The following is an 18,566-nucleotide window of genomic DNA, read 5'->3' on the forward strand; positions in this document are numbered from 1 at the left end:
TATCATTATTATGAACACAATATAAAAGACGATTAAAAGCTATTAAACGAAACGATTAGGAAATAATGGGTAAGAGTATCATGATGAAATTAAAATATTATAAGATATTGATTTAGATAAAATTATCGTTCTTATTATTTTTTATCATTACTATTATTATTAAAAGTATCGTTAGTATTAAAACTATCATTTTAACAAAAATTATCATTTTAATAGAAATGTTATTGTTACTATAAAATATCATTATTATTATTATTTTAAATAGAATTATTATTTTAAAGATAATATTAAAAATTATTGTAAATATTAGAGTTATCATAATTAGAATTATCGTTTTATCATAATGTCATCTTAGTAATTATAAATATTGATATTTTTATAATAATAATTATTATTACAAAATAATACAACTTTTACTTACTAACATTATAGATATTATTTTATCAAATAAATATGTGATACAAACATATTTTACTAAGTGTAATAACTTACTTTAATAATACCTATCATATTATCTTTATGATATTAAATGAACCCTATAAATTTTATTACTTAATATATATAAAAGTATATTTTATTATATAAATTTAATATAAAATTTTATTTATTAATAAATAAATTATATTATTTACTCTAATAAATCTTTTAAAAATATTTAAAAATATAAAACGACGATATTTAAACTATATATTAATCATGTATAGATTTTTGGAAATTATTCTGAGTTAAATTTACTTTTGTTGACTTTTGCATATTAGTCTCGAGCATTAGGATTGTGGTACACTATGACTTGACCTAATTTGTTAGACAAATATTGACCAACACATAAATATATATAATTAATTTAGGTTCGTGAATCCGAGGCCAACCTTGCACTTGTTCAATGACGTTATATGTATTTTTACTACGAAATACAGTATGGTGAGTTTCATTTGCCTTTTTACCCATTATATTTTTGGGACTGAGAATACATGCGCTTTTATAAATGTTTGACGAAATAGACACAAGTAATTGAAACTACATTCTATGGTTGAATTATCGAAATCGAATATGCCCCTTTTTATTAAAGTCTGGTAATCTAAGAATTAGGGAACATACACCCTAATTGACGCGAATCCTAAAGATAGATCTATTGGGCCTAACAAACCCCATCCAAAGTACCGGATGCTTTAGTACTTCGAAATTTATATCATGTCCGAAGGAGGATCCCGGAATGATAGGGGATATTCTTATATATATTTAGTTAATGTCGGTTACCAGGTGTTCACCATATAAATGATTATTTTTGTCTCTATGCATGGGACGTATATTTATGAGAACTGGAAATGAAATTCTTGTGGTCTATTAAAATGATGAAAATAAATGATTATGATAAACTAATGAACTCACCAACCTTTTGGTTGACACTTTAAAGCATGTTTATTCTCAGGTGTTAAAGAAATCTTCCACTGTGCATTTGCTCATTTTAAAGATATTACTTGGAGTCTTTCATAGCATATTTCGAAGAACGTTGCATTTGAATCATTGAGTTTATCAAAGATTATTATTAAATCAATTTATAGTTGGATAGTGGATATTATGAAATGGTATGCATGCCTGTCAATTTTCGATGAAAAGAAAGATTGTCTTTTAAAAACGAATGCAATGTTTGTAAAATGTTTCATATAGAGGTCAAATACCTCGCAATGTAATCAACTATTGTGAATCGTTTATAATGTATATGAACGGGTCCTTTCATTTGGTATCAGAGCGATGGTCTTAGCGAACCAGGTCTGCATTAGTGTGTCTAACTGATAAGTCGATAGGATGCATTAGTGAGTCTGGACTTCGACCGTGTCTGCATGTCAAAAGTTTTGCTTATCATTTTGTGTCAAAAATTAACTATTTATCATCCTCAGGAAATTACCTGCTTATCATTTTTAGTCTAAGACACATCTTGCTGCATTGATTGCATGAATAGTGTATAGACAAAAATTTATATCTTAGCATATCTGCTAAATCATATCTTATCGTATCTGTTACTTTAAACTTTGCCTGACATATCCCGCAAAGTCCTCCGTAATCTACGAAATCTTTTGATCTATATATATATATATATATATATATATATATATATATATATATATATATATATATATACATATATATATATATACATATATATATATATATATATATATATATATATATATTCTATGTAATTAGAATACCATCCGTTAGCCAAAATCATTTCATATCGGAAAAAAAAATCCTTTATCCAATCGTACGAAATGGAATTCGTCATCAGTTCAAGTCACTCAGATTCCGAAATGGAATCCCATTCAAGCTCCGAAAGTAGTGTGATCAGAATAGATCAACCAATCAGTCATCACCTATTCTGGAATATAGTTTTTATAAGTTTTAACGTTCGTGAATCACCGGTCAACTTGGGTGGTCAATTGTCCATATAAAACCTATTTCAATTAATCAAGTCTTAACAAGTTTGATTGCTTAACATGTTGGAAACACTTAATCATGTAAATATCAATTTCATTTAATATAAATAAAGATGGAAAAATTCGGGTCAGTACAGAAAACACCTCAATCGAGAGGATGAACCAACCACACATCATCTACGGAAGAAAAGATTGATGCATATAGTTATGCACCTGAAAACACACAGAACTTGAGAAAACGATTAACACGTATCTGTGCTAGCTCCTTTGGCGTGGTTATTACCGAAATAACTTTGACATTCCTTTCCAAAGTACCAAATTTTGTCACAGCTTCAGCAAATCAACTTCGACATTCATTCGGATTAGCCTTATTATAACCTTGATATATGTGCTTGCTCTTGCATCGTTACCAGGGAACCGTTTAAGTCCCACTACATTAGCGGTACACTTACCAACAATTTTGTTGATTCTTAACTTTTCGAAAAACCATTATCTTTATCAAAACCCTATCATATATTTATCCACATCGTATAACGAGAATTGCCATACCAAATATCTGGAATCAGCAATCAGTGTTTTGAAATCTCGCAGCATGTCTACATCAACAGTTATATGTATACATATAACATTTATCTCTTAGAATTATGATCTTCCATTCTGAAATTCTGAACATCACTAAGTCTACGAATCAATACTCTGAATTCTGAAAAAACTGAATACAGCAGCAAAACCTGTACACGACCTTAACAGTCGAAGGTATAAAGAATAGTATATGGGCAAAGCTCAGAAAAGTTGGAACTGGAAAACGAATTGAGCAAACTATGAAGGAAGTTGTGGATAATTCACAAAGACTAAACATGCCTTCAAAGAATACAAATGATTCAGTATCTACTGAAGTCATTATCGAATACTTTACTCCTAACTCTAAACTCTTACGAACAAATTTTCATCATCATCCATCGATATTAGAAATTCTAAGATATCATCGTATCTTTCATTATAAATATCCTCGATATTTCTGAAGATATTTTCATAATTAGAATTATCTAAAATCATTTATCTCTTCGCGATATCAGTGTTACATCATAAAGGAAACTGTTTAGTTTCTATATTCTGTAAACCTTCAAGTTTAAATTATGAATATTTTTGAAGTATTATTGGGAACTGATGCATGAGTTAGTATAATATAATGACACTTGATCAACGTGATTATATTACAGTAAGTCATGATGAGTTTCTAATGGGACGTGATGATTCACAGATCATAACGTCATCATGTGCTATGTTACATAACTCTTTCATTCTGCTTAACTTCTAAACATATTAAGAAAATATATTCTTGGTAGTTCCATTCTCAGTGATTCTGGTAATTTAACCAATCAAGATCGTGCTATTACAATTTCTCTCTTAGAACGTTAGTCATGTTCATTCAAAACTCCATACCTACGAATTCTGGACCATTATTCGCTTGACTTAAAGTCGGGAAGAGAAACAAAAGTGTGGAACTCCATAATATAAAGGAAATAAAGAGGGTGAATTTATAATAAAATATTCGACAGAGCAATCGAATTAGATTATCGCATTTAACCAAAGAAGATCCTAACTTCCTTAATTACCGAAGGATTAGATCTTATTACAAAGATTTTCTCTAAATTCCTTGAATTCCGGAAATCAACCGTGACTACGTCACCGGTTACGATAAACTTGCATCTACTCATTTCACTCTTTTGTAATAGCTTCACTCGTACTCTTTACAAAATCAAATAGTTTTATCTATATTACTTGATGATGATAAAACTCCAATATCTAGCTCGTATGCGTCATGAAAACATACTTATTGTCAGCCATGACCATTCCACTCAAATTTCGGGACGAAATTTCTTTAACGGGTAGGTACTGTGACAACCCGGAAATTTTCGACCAAATTTAAACTTAAACTTTATATGGTTTCAATATGATAAGCAAAGTCTATTTAACTGAATCTCAAGATTTTTGAACAATTTCATGAACTCATTTGACTTTGACCATTCCCGACGATTCACGAACAATTGTTTGTAAATAAATATGTATATGTATACAAATGTAAGTATTTATAATTATACATAAAATTAAATGTAAGTATTTATAATTGTTGGAAATTATAAAATATAATTTGAGCATTTGAATTAAAAACGTAAAATGTGATACAAAATAATAAACAGAATAATTAAGTTGCTATTAAAATGATTATATATATATATATATATATATATATATATATATATATATATATATATACATAGTTTCTATACCTAATTAATATTATATGTATATGTATATTACTATATATATGAAATAAATAAGTATTAAATAATCAATATATGTTATTATGTATATTAGATGTTAATAAATACTACATACTTAATAATATGTAATATCAATACATTAAATTACTAAAAGATAAAATATAATTACCATATTAATAATATTAATACTTTCATTAAAATAAAGATTTATACTGATATCAGTATCATCATTTCTCTTTATTATTTTAACATTTTAGTTATTATTAGTATATATATATATATATATATATATATATATATATACATAGTTTCTATACCTAATTAATATTATATGTATATGTATATTACTATATATATGAAATAAATAAGTATTAAATAATCAATATATGTTATTATGTATATTAGATGTTAATAAATACTACATACTTAATAATATGTAATATCAATACATTAAATTACTAAAAGATAAAATATAATTACCATATTAATAATATTAATACTTTCATTAAAATAAAGATTTATACTGATATCAGTATCATCATTTCTCTTTATTATTTTGACATTTTAGTTATTATTAGTATTATTTTGATATGATTATTATTAACAATTTTATTATTGTTATTAATAGTATTAGCATTCTTATTATTAATAACATTATTATCTAATATTACTATGAATATTATTATTAATGATTATTACTATCAATTTCAATAAAATTTTATTTTTTTATTGTGACTTAATATTATATTTTTTATGATTAATGTTATTATTTGTATTTATATTATTATTAATATAATTATAATTATTAATTAACAATAATAATTATATAAAAAATCATACGAGTAACTTTAGAACCCAAATCTGCTCCCATCGTTGTCCATGCTGTAGATGATTGATTCAATTCGTACAATCAAGGATTCAAACACTAGAACCCAACAAAAATCAGTTATCGATCTGTATCACCTTTTATTTGCTTTTAAATATTTTTTTCTGATTAATTCATATAGAGTGGGATTTATGTACCTGTTGTGTGATCTTGTTACATGTCCACATCAATTAATCAATTTAGTTTTCTATAACCCTTGTACACTCACATTCTCTACAAGATTCATCCGCAACTCGATTTTAAAAACAAAAATCAAGAAAAACATGTCGTGAACTTTGTTCTTGACCATTTTTCCAAAACATCGAATTTGAGCTTAATTTACAAATACTTTAATGCAGTTCTGTTATAAATCTCTCATGTAAACTTTCTGGAAAGTTGCAAGTCTCAATTTTACATATTGAAAGCTAATTTTGAGGTCAAAATTATTAATTAAAAAGTCAAACGATGTGTTCATAGCAAAATTCGGATTCGTTTTGATGTTTTAATTCAAATTAAGTGTCCAGAAAGTTTCTAAGAGTGGAATGCAAACTTTTTCATGTTGTAAGTTGGATCTAAAACACCGTTAATTTCAAAATCATGATAGGAGTTCATAAGGTATACAGCGAACGGTTATGGTTGCTATGTCTGCTTATTTTTTTCTTTTCTGCGAATTACAAAGTAACAATTATAAATGGTTGTCGTTTTAATTACACGTATTAAAATCAACGAGTAAGTAAATGGGGATTATCCGGGTCTCTGGTTGATTTGCATCACGAAAAAGATGAAGAAAAGGGGTAACTGATAGGAAGGGTTAAATAGAAATGGAGGTGGGATTAATCAGATAAAGAGAAACGGACGGATGGTTAGGGGGTTTGATTAATAAGCGAGAGGTCTCGGGTTCGAGCCCGACTTGGTGCAATTTTTTTTTAAAAACGGGCTTCTAAGGTAGTTTCATTTTTTATAATTATTATTATTATTATTATAATTATTATAATAATAATAATAATAAAAATTATTATTATTATTATTATTATTATTATTATTATTGTTGTTGTTGTTGTTGTTGTTGTTGTTGTTGTTAATATCATCATTATTATTAATTATTATTATTATTACATGTATTATAATTATAATTATTATTATTATTATTATCAAACCTATAAGTATTATAAAGGTTACTACCATTAGTATTATTTATATAATTATTATTATTATTATTAATTTTATCATTTAAAATATTATTAGCACTATTATGATTGTTATAATTATTATTATCAATATTATTATGACAATAATATAATCTGTTGTGATTTTTATAAACATTAGTAACACCCTAAAAATATTAATATTATCATTTATTATTACTATTATTATTATTATCATTATAATCAAATCATTATAATAATAATAATAATTATTATTAATATTATCATAAGTATTATTATATAAAATTTTAAATCTTTATTATAACTATCGTTAACAGTAAAATTAATATTTTTACAATTATTATTACTAATATCATTATTATTATCAGTAACAGAGTTATTAACATTATTACCTTTATTATTATTATTATTATTATTATTATTATTATTATTATTATTATTATTATTATTATTATTATTATTATTATTATTATTATTATTATTATTATTTTTACCATTACTAATATTATAATAATATTAATATAATTACTATTTTAAAACAAATGATATATTTAATACATATAACATAACAAAATTAATATTTTTATATACAAAATGAATATATGAAACATATATATATTATTAATATAAAAATGATATAATTAATATATTCTATATATATAAACTTATTCAATTGCAAATATGTATATTAATAAATATACAAATGATATAGGTTCGTGAATCTGAGGACAATCCTACTTTTGTTTAATGCCGTCATATGTATTTTTACTACAAAATACAGTATTGTGAGTTTCATTTGCTCCCTTTTTAAATGCTTTTGCAATATATATTTTTGGGACTGAGAATACATGCGTTGCTTTATAAATATTTGACAAAATAGACACAAGTACTTAAAACTATATTCTATGGCTGGATTATTAAACCGAATATGCCCCTTTTTAGTCTGGTAATCTAAGAATTAGGGAACAGACACCCTAATTTACGCGAATCCTAAAGATAGATCTATTGGGCCCAACAAGCCCCGTCCAAAGTACCGGATGCTTTAGTACTTCGAATTGATCATGTCCGAAGGGAGTCCCGGATTGATAGGTGATATTCTATATGCATCTTGTTAAGGTCGGTTACCAGGTGTTCACCATATGAATGATTTTTATCTCTATGTAGTTTGCGAAATGCCTGATACGAGATGTATGTTTATGAGAAATGGAAATGAAAATCTTGTTGTCTATTAAAATAATGGAAATGATTGTTTATGATAAACTAATGAACTCACCAACCTTTTAGTTGACACTTTAAAGCATGTTTATTCTCAGGTATGAAAGAAATCTTTCGTTGTGCATTTGCTCATTTTAGAGATATTACTTGGAGTCAGTCATGACATATTTCGAAAGACGTTGCATTCGAGTCGTTGAGTTCATCAAGATTATTATTAAGTCAATTATAGTTGGATGTGTTATGAAATGGTATGCATGCCGACAACTTTCGATGTAATGAAAGTTTGTCTTTTAAAAACGAATGCAATGTTTGTAAAATGTATCATACAGAGGTCAAGTACCTCGCGACGTAACCAAATGTAATGTATTCGTCCAGATGGATTAGGATGGGTCGTTTCACATACGTAGTATATTTTTTTCATTTCGTATTATTTTTTACTTAACTTTTAATGTTTACTTTTGTTATTTTAACTTTTCATTTTTAATGTTTAATTCTAATTTTTTATGTATTAGTGTCCACCGAGTTGCCCAATGAAGCACACCACTCGGGTTCAATTCCTTACTATGCCAAATTGTTCAAAAAAGGGAGTGTGACTAGAGGGTGCGCATAATGCGCAATTCACCCTGTACCAGGTCTCGCGCTCGGGGGCTTGATTACCCGAGGTTTTACCTTCTATGGGGGAGTGTGCTCGTTCATAGGAGGGTTTCCTCGCTTACAAAAAAAAAAGTGCAAAATCAAATAAAATAACATTTTTCTTTAAAAAAAATTATCTTTTTTTTTTCTTTAAACTTTTTCTTTTTTCCTATTATCTTATGAGAACATTAGGTATGCGATTTTTTAATTCATAAAAACTTAAGTAATAAGGGAAATATCAATTACTACCACCAAACATAATAAAAAAACGACAATCACATGGAAAAACAGAACAAGGCAACCACGGAAACGCAGGGCTATCATCATACCTCGTTAATATTCTTCAGTTTGACTGCCTTATAAATAGAAACATTTTATTTATATTTTATTTATACAAGCGCTTAATTTGATTTCAACTTCGGTTTATTTTGCTTTTATTTTTCCCAGTAAACAAATGATTATGTGTAATAATAATAATAATAATTTTGTAATAATCGTCGAAGTTTGTTTCAACTTTTTTATGAACTTTTGTGGAGTATATATATGGAGTATTTTTTTAACTCTTGATTAATACAATAAATAGTTTATATCAATCGTCAATGTGCGGATTGTAATTTTAAACTACCCAAACATTGTTTAGGATATGAAACACAACTATTTTCCATAGCAACGTGCATATCACTCCCACGCGTTTATAACTAACAGAAAAAGAAATGGCATTATTTTTATAAAAAAAACAATAATATAAATAATATATCGAATGAGGGTCCGGACGATTCGTTTAGCTAGACTCGTTTGTTGGCTTGTTTTGTTTGGGACGGATAGAAGGTATTGTGTTTGCTCGAATGTAGCATGCAAAGGATTTTGTAGCAAATGGTTTCTTCACACTAAAAATTTTGGGAGTCTTTGGTTGTGGGCTTGATCGGGTGGTCTCAAGAACTCGGATAAGTTGAATATGTAAGAGGGCTCGCACTATTCGTTTTGTATGCGGATTAATGATTTTGATAATGATTTTGGGAAGACGGTTCAAAACCTTTTTTAGAGAAGCCCCGGTTGATGTTCAAATTTGTGGTTTGGTTTCGGACAAGGACGTTTCAACCTCTTATTCGCCTTGTGTCAAAACATGTATATATGGCAGGGACACGCTAACCCTGTGTGCTGTAGCACCCACCAATCCCACCCCGAAAGAGACCTGTGCCGGAAAAGTACCTCCTCCCAGTACTCACAGTGGCGGCAAGAGCAATTTTTACCCCAGCTAGCTAGACCCCGGAAAACACTTCACAAATTCCCCCCGGAGGAGAAATAATTCCATGCGGAGCGCCCAGACTGAGAATCGAACTTGCGCCTTCCTTGTGTCAAAGCTTCCCCCACTGTGGGCCCAGGGATCAAAGGCATCGGGTACCACTGAGCTAGAAGCTCGTTGGTCTTATTCGCCTTAAAGAATGGGATTGAGCGGGATAAAAAAATTGAGGGCCATCTCATTACTGTGGAAGGCCTTGTGCGAGTTATAAAATGGGCCCTCACAAAAATTAAATTTTTCAACGTCCTCATCATCACTTATTATCAAATGCCCCACTTTTCATGTCTATTTAATACAAAATTAGTTATCACACACCCTAGTTTTTATCCCGTTTTATAAAACGGCCCTTTTTAAAAATTTTGGGTCATTTCAAAATTTTGAGCCTTGTACAATTGTTCTACTCGCATACCATCTGAGACGCCCTGATAAAAATTAAGGCTTTTTTTTTTTTTTTTGAAAGGCAAAATAATTTTATTAATATATAAATATATGTACATTATACATCCCCGAAAAGTAACAAACATCCAACGATTATAACTACTAGACAAATGGAATTAAAAACCGACTATAAGTAAAACCCCCAGGAGAGGGGACTCAACGAATCGAGTAGGGACACGAAGTAGTACACAGTGCTGATCGAGCAGCGACAAAGCATAAACTCCAAGGCCCGTTTAACCCCTGAAGATCTTGCCTTATAGAAGGTTAGCCACGAGAAGCATAGGGAAGCATAGGGGATGCTGTGGGGTATTAGCCAATGCCCACTCTTGATGTAACAACGCAATACGAGTTCGGGTTAATGAGCCATTGTGACCATTGAATTTGAGCTTTCTTTATTCGACCCGAAATCCATTTAAAGGATGAAAGTTGGATATCCGCTAGAATTGAAGGTATGTCCCAGATTTGGTTTTGAAAGATTTTTAGGTTGCGATATCTCCAAATAGAATAACCGCAGACCCACTTGGTGGCTTCCCATATTTTTGAACCTATCGATGAGAGACTGGAGCTGCAGCTACTTGAAAATAAATCCGCGACGTTTAGTTCTGCCGGGGGAGAAAAATTCCACCATTTGTAAAAATCCAACCATATAGCTTTAACCTGGGGGCATGTGGCAAGAATATGTTCGGTTGTCTCGGACGAGTCTTGGCAGATATTGCAAAGAACCGAACCGAGGTCTAAACCACGTTTGTCAAGTTCGAGTTTAACTGGAAGTCGATGAAGTTTTGCTCGCCAAACGAAAAGTTCAACTTTTAATGGGACAGATCTGTTGCATTTTGTAGGTGGTTTTACAGTTGAAGGTTGGAGACGAAGCATGTCTAAGTTTGCCGAAACTTGTTTGGTGAAAGAGTTATCCGAATCTGTTAGGGTGCAAAGCCACGAGTCTTCGGTAACGTTATTAGTATTCTGAGGTGGAGTAAAGTTCTCGATCAAACTTGATAGCTCCTCCATATCGCTAGCGCTTCTACCCCTTGGAGAATGGAGCCAACTGCCATTGAATGAAAAGGATGACCCAGCTAAGTCCACCCGATAGAATACGGTGCAACTTTTATCAGTATCAAGTGCAAATAATCGGGGGTATTTTTCTTTCAGAATGAAGCTCCCAAGCCAACGGTCGTGCCAAAAAGCTGTGCTTTTTCCATCTTTTAGAAACCTGCAAAAAATATGCGAAAAATCCCATCCAGCTTTCTCGAAATCCTTAGTGATATTGATGATGTTAAACCAAGTGGCACCGAGTTTCTTAAACCTGCAAAAGTCGTTAGTGACAAGCCCACCGTCCCTACCGTAAATACTAGAAATCACTTTAGTCCAAAGTGAGCAAGGTTCCGATTTGAACCGCCACCACCATTTTCCTAGCAAGGCTAGGTTTTTGGCGGAAAGCGATCCAATGTCTAAACCTCCCGAGTCGTAAGGTAGTAAAGTGTCATCCCATTTAACCCAACATATTTTCTTACCCGACCCGGACCCGCCCCAGAAAAAATTACAACGAAGCGATTCAAGTTGTTTTAAGATAGAGGACGGGGCTTTGAAGAGTGAAAAGTAATAAAGTGGAAGACTAGAGAGAACGGATTTTACCAATGTGAGCCGACCTCCGAAAGATAAAGTTTTTGATTTCCACTCCGCGAGTAAAATTAAGGCTTTTTTGACAGGTTGGCGAAACGAGACTTAATTCCTCCATCTTTAGGAACACTTATCGGTAATGGTACGACTAACGTGTTGACGTAATCATTCAAAAGTAGAAGATTGCATGTTCAACCAATTCTCAAAACAAAAAAGAAACATGTATAACCATTATAGTGTAGTGCACATAATAGTCATTTTTTTGTGGATTTTCGAATAAAGTAAATTACACATTACACATCTCTTCGCATGTAAATGATGATAGATAAATATTAAGAATATAGGCAATTCTTTGTATCTTTCGTGGAGTTTACTAAATGAACAATCTATCTAATTAGTACATAAAAAGTTAAGATCCAAAAAAGATCGTCAATAAACTCACAATTCTACACATGTATATGACAAAATTTACATCCACGGCTTAAACACGTACACGGTTATTTAGTCGAAGGAAAAGGTGTTTCCTTGGACGATCTTCCAGAATCATCAATCTCACCTTGATCTTTCGCTATTAAATTCATACCGTCGATTACAATCCTGCTTGACTCACGACATTGACTTGAGAGTTTGGACTCAACGCAGCTTTAGTTGAATCTATTTGACCAGGACCCAATTAACCATCTGAGATCTGACCCAGTAGACAATTTTCATCCATTATTTAGTTCACACCGATCCCCTTTTTCCACTCCACGTAACGTAACCGTCACCATTATCCGTATTCTAAGAGTTAAAAATACTCGTAACTCAAAAAAGGAAAACCTAGTAATATAAAACTTAGACTTAACTGACTACCTGCGTAACTCAAAGGGTAAAAACTGTAACATTTTAAGTGACACGTGTACCAATAAAACAAACAAACGAGCACTCCCACAGCTGATCTCCAACCGTCACACCCAGCCAATTGTCTCCTCATGATTTCATTCATTTTTTTATTCACCGAATTTGCATAGATGCTTTCAAAGGATCAAGTTACAGATATGTTTAATACATGTTGATATAATCGCCATACCCACTCATACATATACATTTATTTTATAAATATGCTTCGATTACGATGTTTATTGTTGAGCACTACTACATCAGTTCCTTTTAATCATCAAACATTTTATTCTCCGATCGTATCTTGTTCATCGTTATCAAATTCAGTTAAATCGAAGATGGAAACGGTGTCGTATTCAACTAAATCATCGTCAAAGAAGCTTTTATTTCGTCAGTTATTTGAGAAGGAATCGTCTACTTACACGTATCTTTTAGCTGATGCTAATCATCCCGATAAACCTGCTTTGGTTCGTAATTGCAACATTTTAATCTTAAGCTGAAGTTTAATTATGTTAATTTGATTGTAGTATTAGGAAATGGATACTGTTCTGTGGATTGAGATAGAATTTAGGGTTTCAATTTGCAATTGAAGTTCACCAGCTGATATTAGTATATTATTGCTGTAACAGTGCATAATTTGGTGTTTTCAAATTGCTGTTTGATTTATTATTGCTGTAAATGTTTTTAAATTCTGTTTGATAAGTGAGGATACTGATTTTTATTCGAATGGATACAAAAGACTTAGATTAATTAAGGCACGAGTGTATCTGAATTTGATTTCGATTGATGTAGAAAATTTTCAGTCTGTTTGGTTGTAACTCTTAAGATTTTAAAGTCTAACCAATAGGTGTGTCAAGTATCATATCGATCCACGTAGTTGCAGTTAGTTTGCACCGATCGAGTTCAAATTGTTTGTTTCATGTAATGATTAGTCTGTAGAAGAAGTGGCATGAATGTTGCTTTATGTCTGCAAAAAGGAATTCTCAGACATGGCTGTGTAATTGTGTTAAGAGGACTGCGTATTCGATAATTTTTTTTATAAAAATTACAGTCAAGATGACTGACTTTATGTGATGTTGCAGTTGGTTGACCCTGTAGATAAGACGGTAGATAGGGATCTGTCTCTTGTAAAAGATCTTGGATTGAAACTTGTATATGCTATTAACACTCATGTGCATGCCGATCATGTCACTGGGAGTGGCCTGATCAAGGTATGAAACAGGCTTTACGATCTATACAATACTTTTTTTCATCTAGAACTATATTGGATTATAGACGGTCACTATATGACATGATCATAATATGCAGACAAAAGTTCCTGGTGTTAAATCTATCATTTCTAAAGCAAGTAAAGCATCAGCCGACATTTTAGTTGCAGCTGGTGATAAAATTCAATTTGGTGATCTTTATTTAGAGGTATTTCAGTTTAAGCTATAGTAATAATAGTTGCTTGTTATATATGACACTAACTACCAATAATCTGACATGTTTCATTTTAGGTGCGTGCAACTCCAGGGCATACTGTAGGGTGTGTTACATATGTTACTGGAGATGGGCCTGATCAGCCTCAACCAAGAATGGCGTTCACTGGTGATGCTGTGTTAATACGTGGATGTGGGAGGACGGATTTTCAGGTATATTAGTATGAGTACTATTCTAGTAACAACATATATTCATAAATTAATAAGTTAACATTGATAATCTTATATTGGAGTTTGAGTGGTTGCCGTTCTAAATAAATCTTTGTATTACAGGGTGGAAGTTCGCATATGCTATATGAATCGGTCCACTCGCAGGCAAGGCAAATTAACAATTGAAAGATAAATTTTGTTTTTGATTTTTCATGAGTGAAACTCAATTTTATCGTTGTTGATTCTCGTCTAGATTTTTACACTTCCAATGGACACATTCATTTATCCTGCTCACGATTACAAAGGGTTCACGGTTCGTAGATAATTTTATTTCATTTGGCTTATCAATGTTTATCTACAAAGAGATGCTCATTGAACTGCTCCGTTTTCAGGTTAGCACTGTGGGAGAGGAGATGCTCTATAACCCTCGCCTCACAAAAGATAAGGTACACTGACGTGACTCTGTTAAACACGGGCGGGCTCAGTAAAAAAACTATAGTATTGCCAAATTTATTTTTGTAACTAAAAAGCTTGTAATACATGAGTATACTTTTAATGACTTTTGATCTGGTTGCCCCGTTTCCTTTATAGTTAAAAGGGTTAATGCTACAAATCGGTCATAAACTTTCATTTTTGTCAAGCTTACGTGGCGATGACTTGGCCCACACGTGGCATTTTGGTGGAATTCTATTGGTGGGGAATGAAGTTAATGAGATTTTCTAAAAAGGAATGAAGTTAATGAGATTTTCTAAAACTTTTTGTAATTTCATAGTGAACATTTGTAATGGGATGGAGAGAGTAATTTTTTTTATAAAGTTCAAAAAATTAAAGTTAATTTTAACACTTTCTTTTAATAAAGTATATTACTAATTACTATTACTATAACTTTCTAATGTTGAATAGTTACATTCATTTTTAAATTAAACATTCCCTTTTTTTTCCTGTGTTTCCTAGTCATCCAAAAAATGCCACATAATTAGCTTTTCTAGTTCAGCCGTAACTGGTCACATTTTGTTTACATTAACAAACATTTTTAAAAGTTTATAGCCTACAATGATATTTTATGGGGTATATACCTTGCATCGGAACAAAACTAAAAATATATGACCGATTGTAGCTTTAACAGTTTAACCATAGTTAAACCCATTAAACACAAGCTAATACGAGTCATTTTTAAGTAAGCACCGTATTTCCTTATTCATTCACTGGTTGAAAATGGAAATTCCTTGGATGGAATGTACGTGTATGCAATTTTCGTGTTTTCTGGTAGATTTTCTGCGTACTGATCCCACCATTTGTTTTACAGGAAACGTTCAAAAGCATCATGGAGAGTAAGTAGATGATGTTTATACAAATATTACACGTGACAATATCTCAATGTCGATATCTAACTGAATTTTTAAATAGATTTGAAGCTGTCATATCCAAAGATGATTGACGTAGCGGTGCCAGCGAACATGGTGTGTGGCTTGCAAGATGTGGAATCAAAGGCTGCGTGATTTGGTTATAAGCTTCATGTACAAGAATAAAATGCTTATAGAAAAGTGTCTGTAAATAAATTGTTTGCGAGATTCGCAACTGTTACTTTTATTATAAGGGAATAACATCATTGTGTGCATCAATGTTTGTTAGCTACAACATTAAACAATAATTCATGCAAAAGTAAATTTATAAAGTTATGCAACATTTGATAATGCCAAATGATTAAATTAGGAATTGTTCAAAATCTAGATGATTGAACTTGATTTAAAGTATAATAATGCTATTAAATTATTGTATTATTAATCTTTACAAGAATAAATTAAATTATATTATAAATTATAAAATATATACTAATATTCATATCTGTTATATAATTATTCTATTCTTTCTATTTAAGATTGTAAGAGGGTATTAATATAAGTATTAGAATTAGATATTAGATACAATACAATCCAAAGAGGGTATTAAAGGAAAATTGACGTGCTATATGGTTCTTATATGATTCAAGATCATTATTCGATGTTATAGATAGTTTGTCTTACAAGTTAAAACAAATGTGTTGAATGTTGAACGGTGCACTATTCAATGATGATTTATTACATCGGATATTCATTCAAATGTTATGAAATTGCTACATTTTCTTTCGAACTTAGTGATGCTACAACCTCTCACGACTGTATCATGTGTCCTTCATAGCTAAAAGGCTCCTTGAGTAAGAACTATCGGATCATCACTCATTTCGGGAGTAAATAATACTCTCTTCGTCATAATTTAATAGTTAATACTTAATGTTTCCTTTTTGTGTTATTTTAAATTAAGAGTTCACTTCAACCATAGATAAGAATAATGTGGTGAAATATTTTATACCCTTATTTTATGGTTTTTATGCCTTTTCTTTATGTGTGTAAAATAAAAAAAAAAAAAATAGGTAAAAAGTAAAGGTAAAATTGTAAATTAAATAAAAAATAGATGTGATAATGACATTTTCTTAAACTGTGTATGTTATTGTTCGTAGACTATAAAATTGGAATGGAGGGAGTACCAAAAATCCGAAGACATTGTCTTCGCATGTAATCATATTAGAGAGGTCCCAACCATGACAACATTTTCTCCAGGACTAGCCAATCATTCAGCGACATATCATCACTTTCATCCCACTTCATTCCCAGGACTAAACCCGGAACTAAACACTTTCAACAATGACACTCCGCCTTCCATATTTTTATTTTCTTTTTTAATTTTTTTATATTATCAAATAATTACAATTATTTAAATAAAACTAAACTTTATTATTAATAATAATTTCATTATTAGTATTATTAATAATTATTAATATATTATAGTTATAATAATTAATTATTAACTTACATGTAATTAAACTTTAAAAACTAAATTGATTAAATTTATGGAGTATGCTTTAATTTGTGAGGCCAGAATTTAATAAAAAATTAAAAAGATATCCACATCCCCTATCTTCATCTTCTCTCTGCCTCACCATTCATCTCTCTCACTCTGCAAAATCCATCTTTCTCTCACTCCATTAACATTAACATTAACACTTAAATATAAAAGAAAGAAGAAAAAGAAAATAATAAACACTCCCGTTCGTCCACAAATGTGATTGAAATGGACGAAAAGAGAGACGAAGGAGCTGGGCGAGCACCTGGGCGGGACTTGGGCGGAGGTGGTGCCATCGGCGCCCACCTGGGCGCGGCTGTGGTCGGCCCCGTGGACGGACCGTTGGGACCTCTCTTAGCTTTATAAACTATTAGAGTTAGCTTGTGGACAACTCAAGATTAGGTGTGTTCACAATATCTAAATCTGAATTTGCAGTCTGAATAATTCGTACATTTGATTCGAAAAATCGAATATTTGAATTTTTGGATTTGAATATCGGATGCCACTTTAAAAAAGAAAAAAAAAAGTCGTCCGCAACTAGGATTTGTTAGACGAGATATATTTGTAAGCAGGGGCGGACCTATGAAGGGTCAGGGTGGGTCGCCCGCGCCCAGTGAATTTGTAATTTTTAGTGTAAATTTTTTCGGTTTTTCGATTTTGCCCCCGGTGAAATTTTTTTTTCCCCAAACACTTCATATTTTGTCTCAAAACCTCCATATTTTGCCTTAAAACCTTCGTATTTTGCCCAAAAATCTCTAAATTTTGCTCAAAAAACTCTATATTTTGCCCCAAAACCTCCATATTTTGTCAAAAAAAATCTCTACGTTTTAAAAAAAAATTTCGTCCCCGGTTAAAAAATTTCCTGGATCCGACCCACTGGGCCGTTAGCTTTACTTGTCTCTTAATGTTTAGAAGTGCTAGATCATTCATTAATGCTCTATATATGATGTACTACGTATTATGTTTGTAGCATCAATCAAATAACAAATGGACGATGACATTTTTTAACTGAAGTGTATTTTTTTAGGCTTTGTGGACAATAAAAACCAAACGTGGATACAAAACACTGGGACTATAATTATGTCTTAATCAGTAAGCTTAATTTCTGATTGCGAAGGGTCCAATTTAATTCCACGTGTTCATATCTAATTAGTCAAAACTACACCATCAGGTATCAGCTAATAATAATCCAATGATTGACTTGGCTAGGCTCAAACAATGT

At 30.9% G+C, this 18,566-nt stretch overlaps 2 protein-coding genes across 2 annotated transcripts; one reads left to right on the forward strand and one right to left on the reverse strand.

Annotated features, from left to right (window-relative positions):
- Positions 1-10,646: 10,646 nt before the first annotated feature.
- LOC139871234 (uncharacterized) lies at positions 10,647-12,939 on the reverse strand. Its single transcript, XM_071858966.1, has 3 exons — positions 12,857-12,939; positions 12,684-12,773; positions 10,647-11,547 (listed from the first exon to the last, which is right to left on the reverse strand). Exons 1-3 carry the CDS (start codon positions 12,937-12,939, stop codon positions 10,647-10,649), a joined length of 1,074 nt encoding a protein of 357 aa, XP_071715067.1.
- Positions 12,904-16,158, forward strand: LOC139871540 (persulfide dioxygenase ETHE1 homolog, mitochondrial). Its single transcript, XM_071859241.1, has 9 exons — positions 12,904-13,300; positions 13,916-14,044; positions 14,142-14,249; positions 14,333-14,467; positions 14,588-14,629; positions 14,718-14,777; positions 14,857-14,910; positions 15,771-15,795; positions 15,872-16,158. Exons 1-9 carry the CDS (start codon positions 13,055-13,057, stop codon positions 15,961-15,963), a joined length of 891 nt encoding a protein of 296 aa, XP_071715342.1. The 5' UTR covers positions 12,904-13,054; the 3' UTR covers positions 15,964-16,158.
- The last annotated feature ends 2,408 nt before the right edge of the window (positions 16,159-18,566 follow it).

Source organism: Rutidosis leptorrhynchoides, chromosome 10 (genome assembly GCF_046630445.1).
Source record: "Rutidosis leptorrhynchoides isolate AG116_Rl617_1_P2 chromosome 10, CSIRO_AGI_Rlap_v1, whole genome shotgun sequence".
NCBI classification, from domain to species: domain Eukaryota; kingdom Viridiplantae; phylum Streptophyta; class Magnoliopsida; order Asterales; family Asteraceae; genus Rutidosis; species Rutidosis leptorrhynchoides.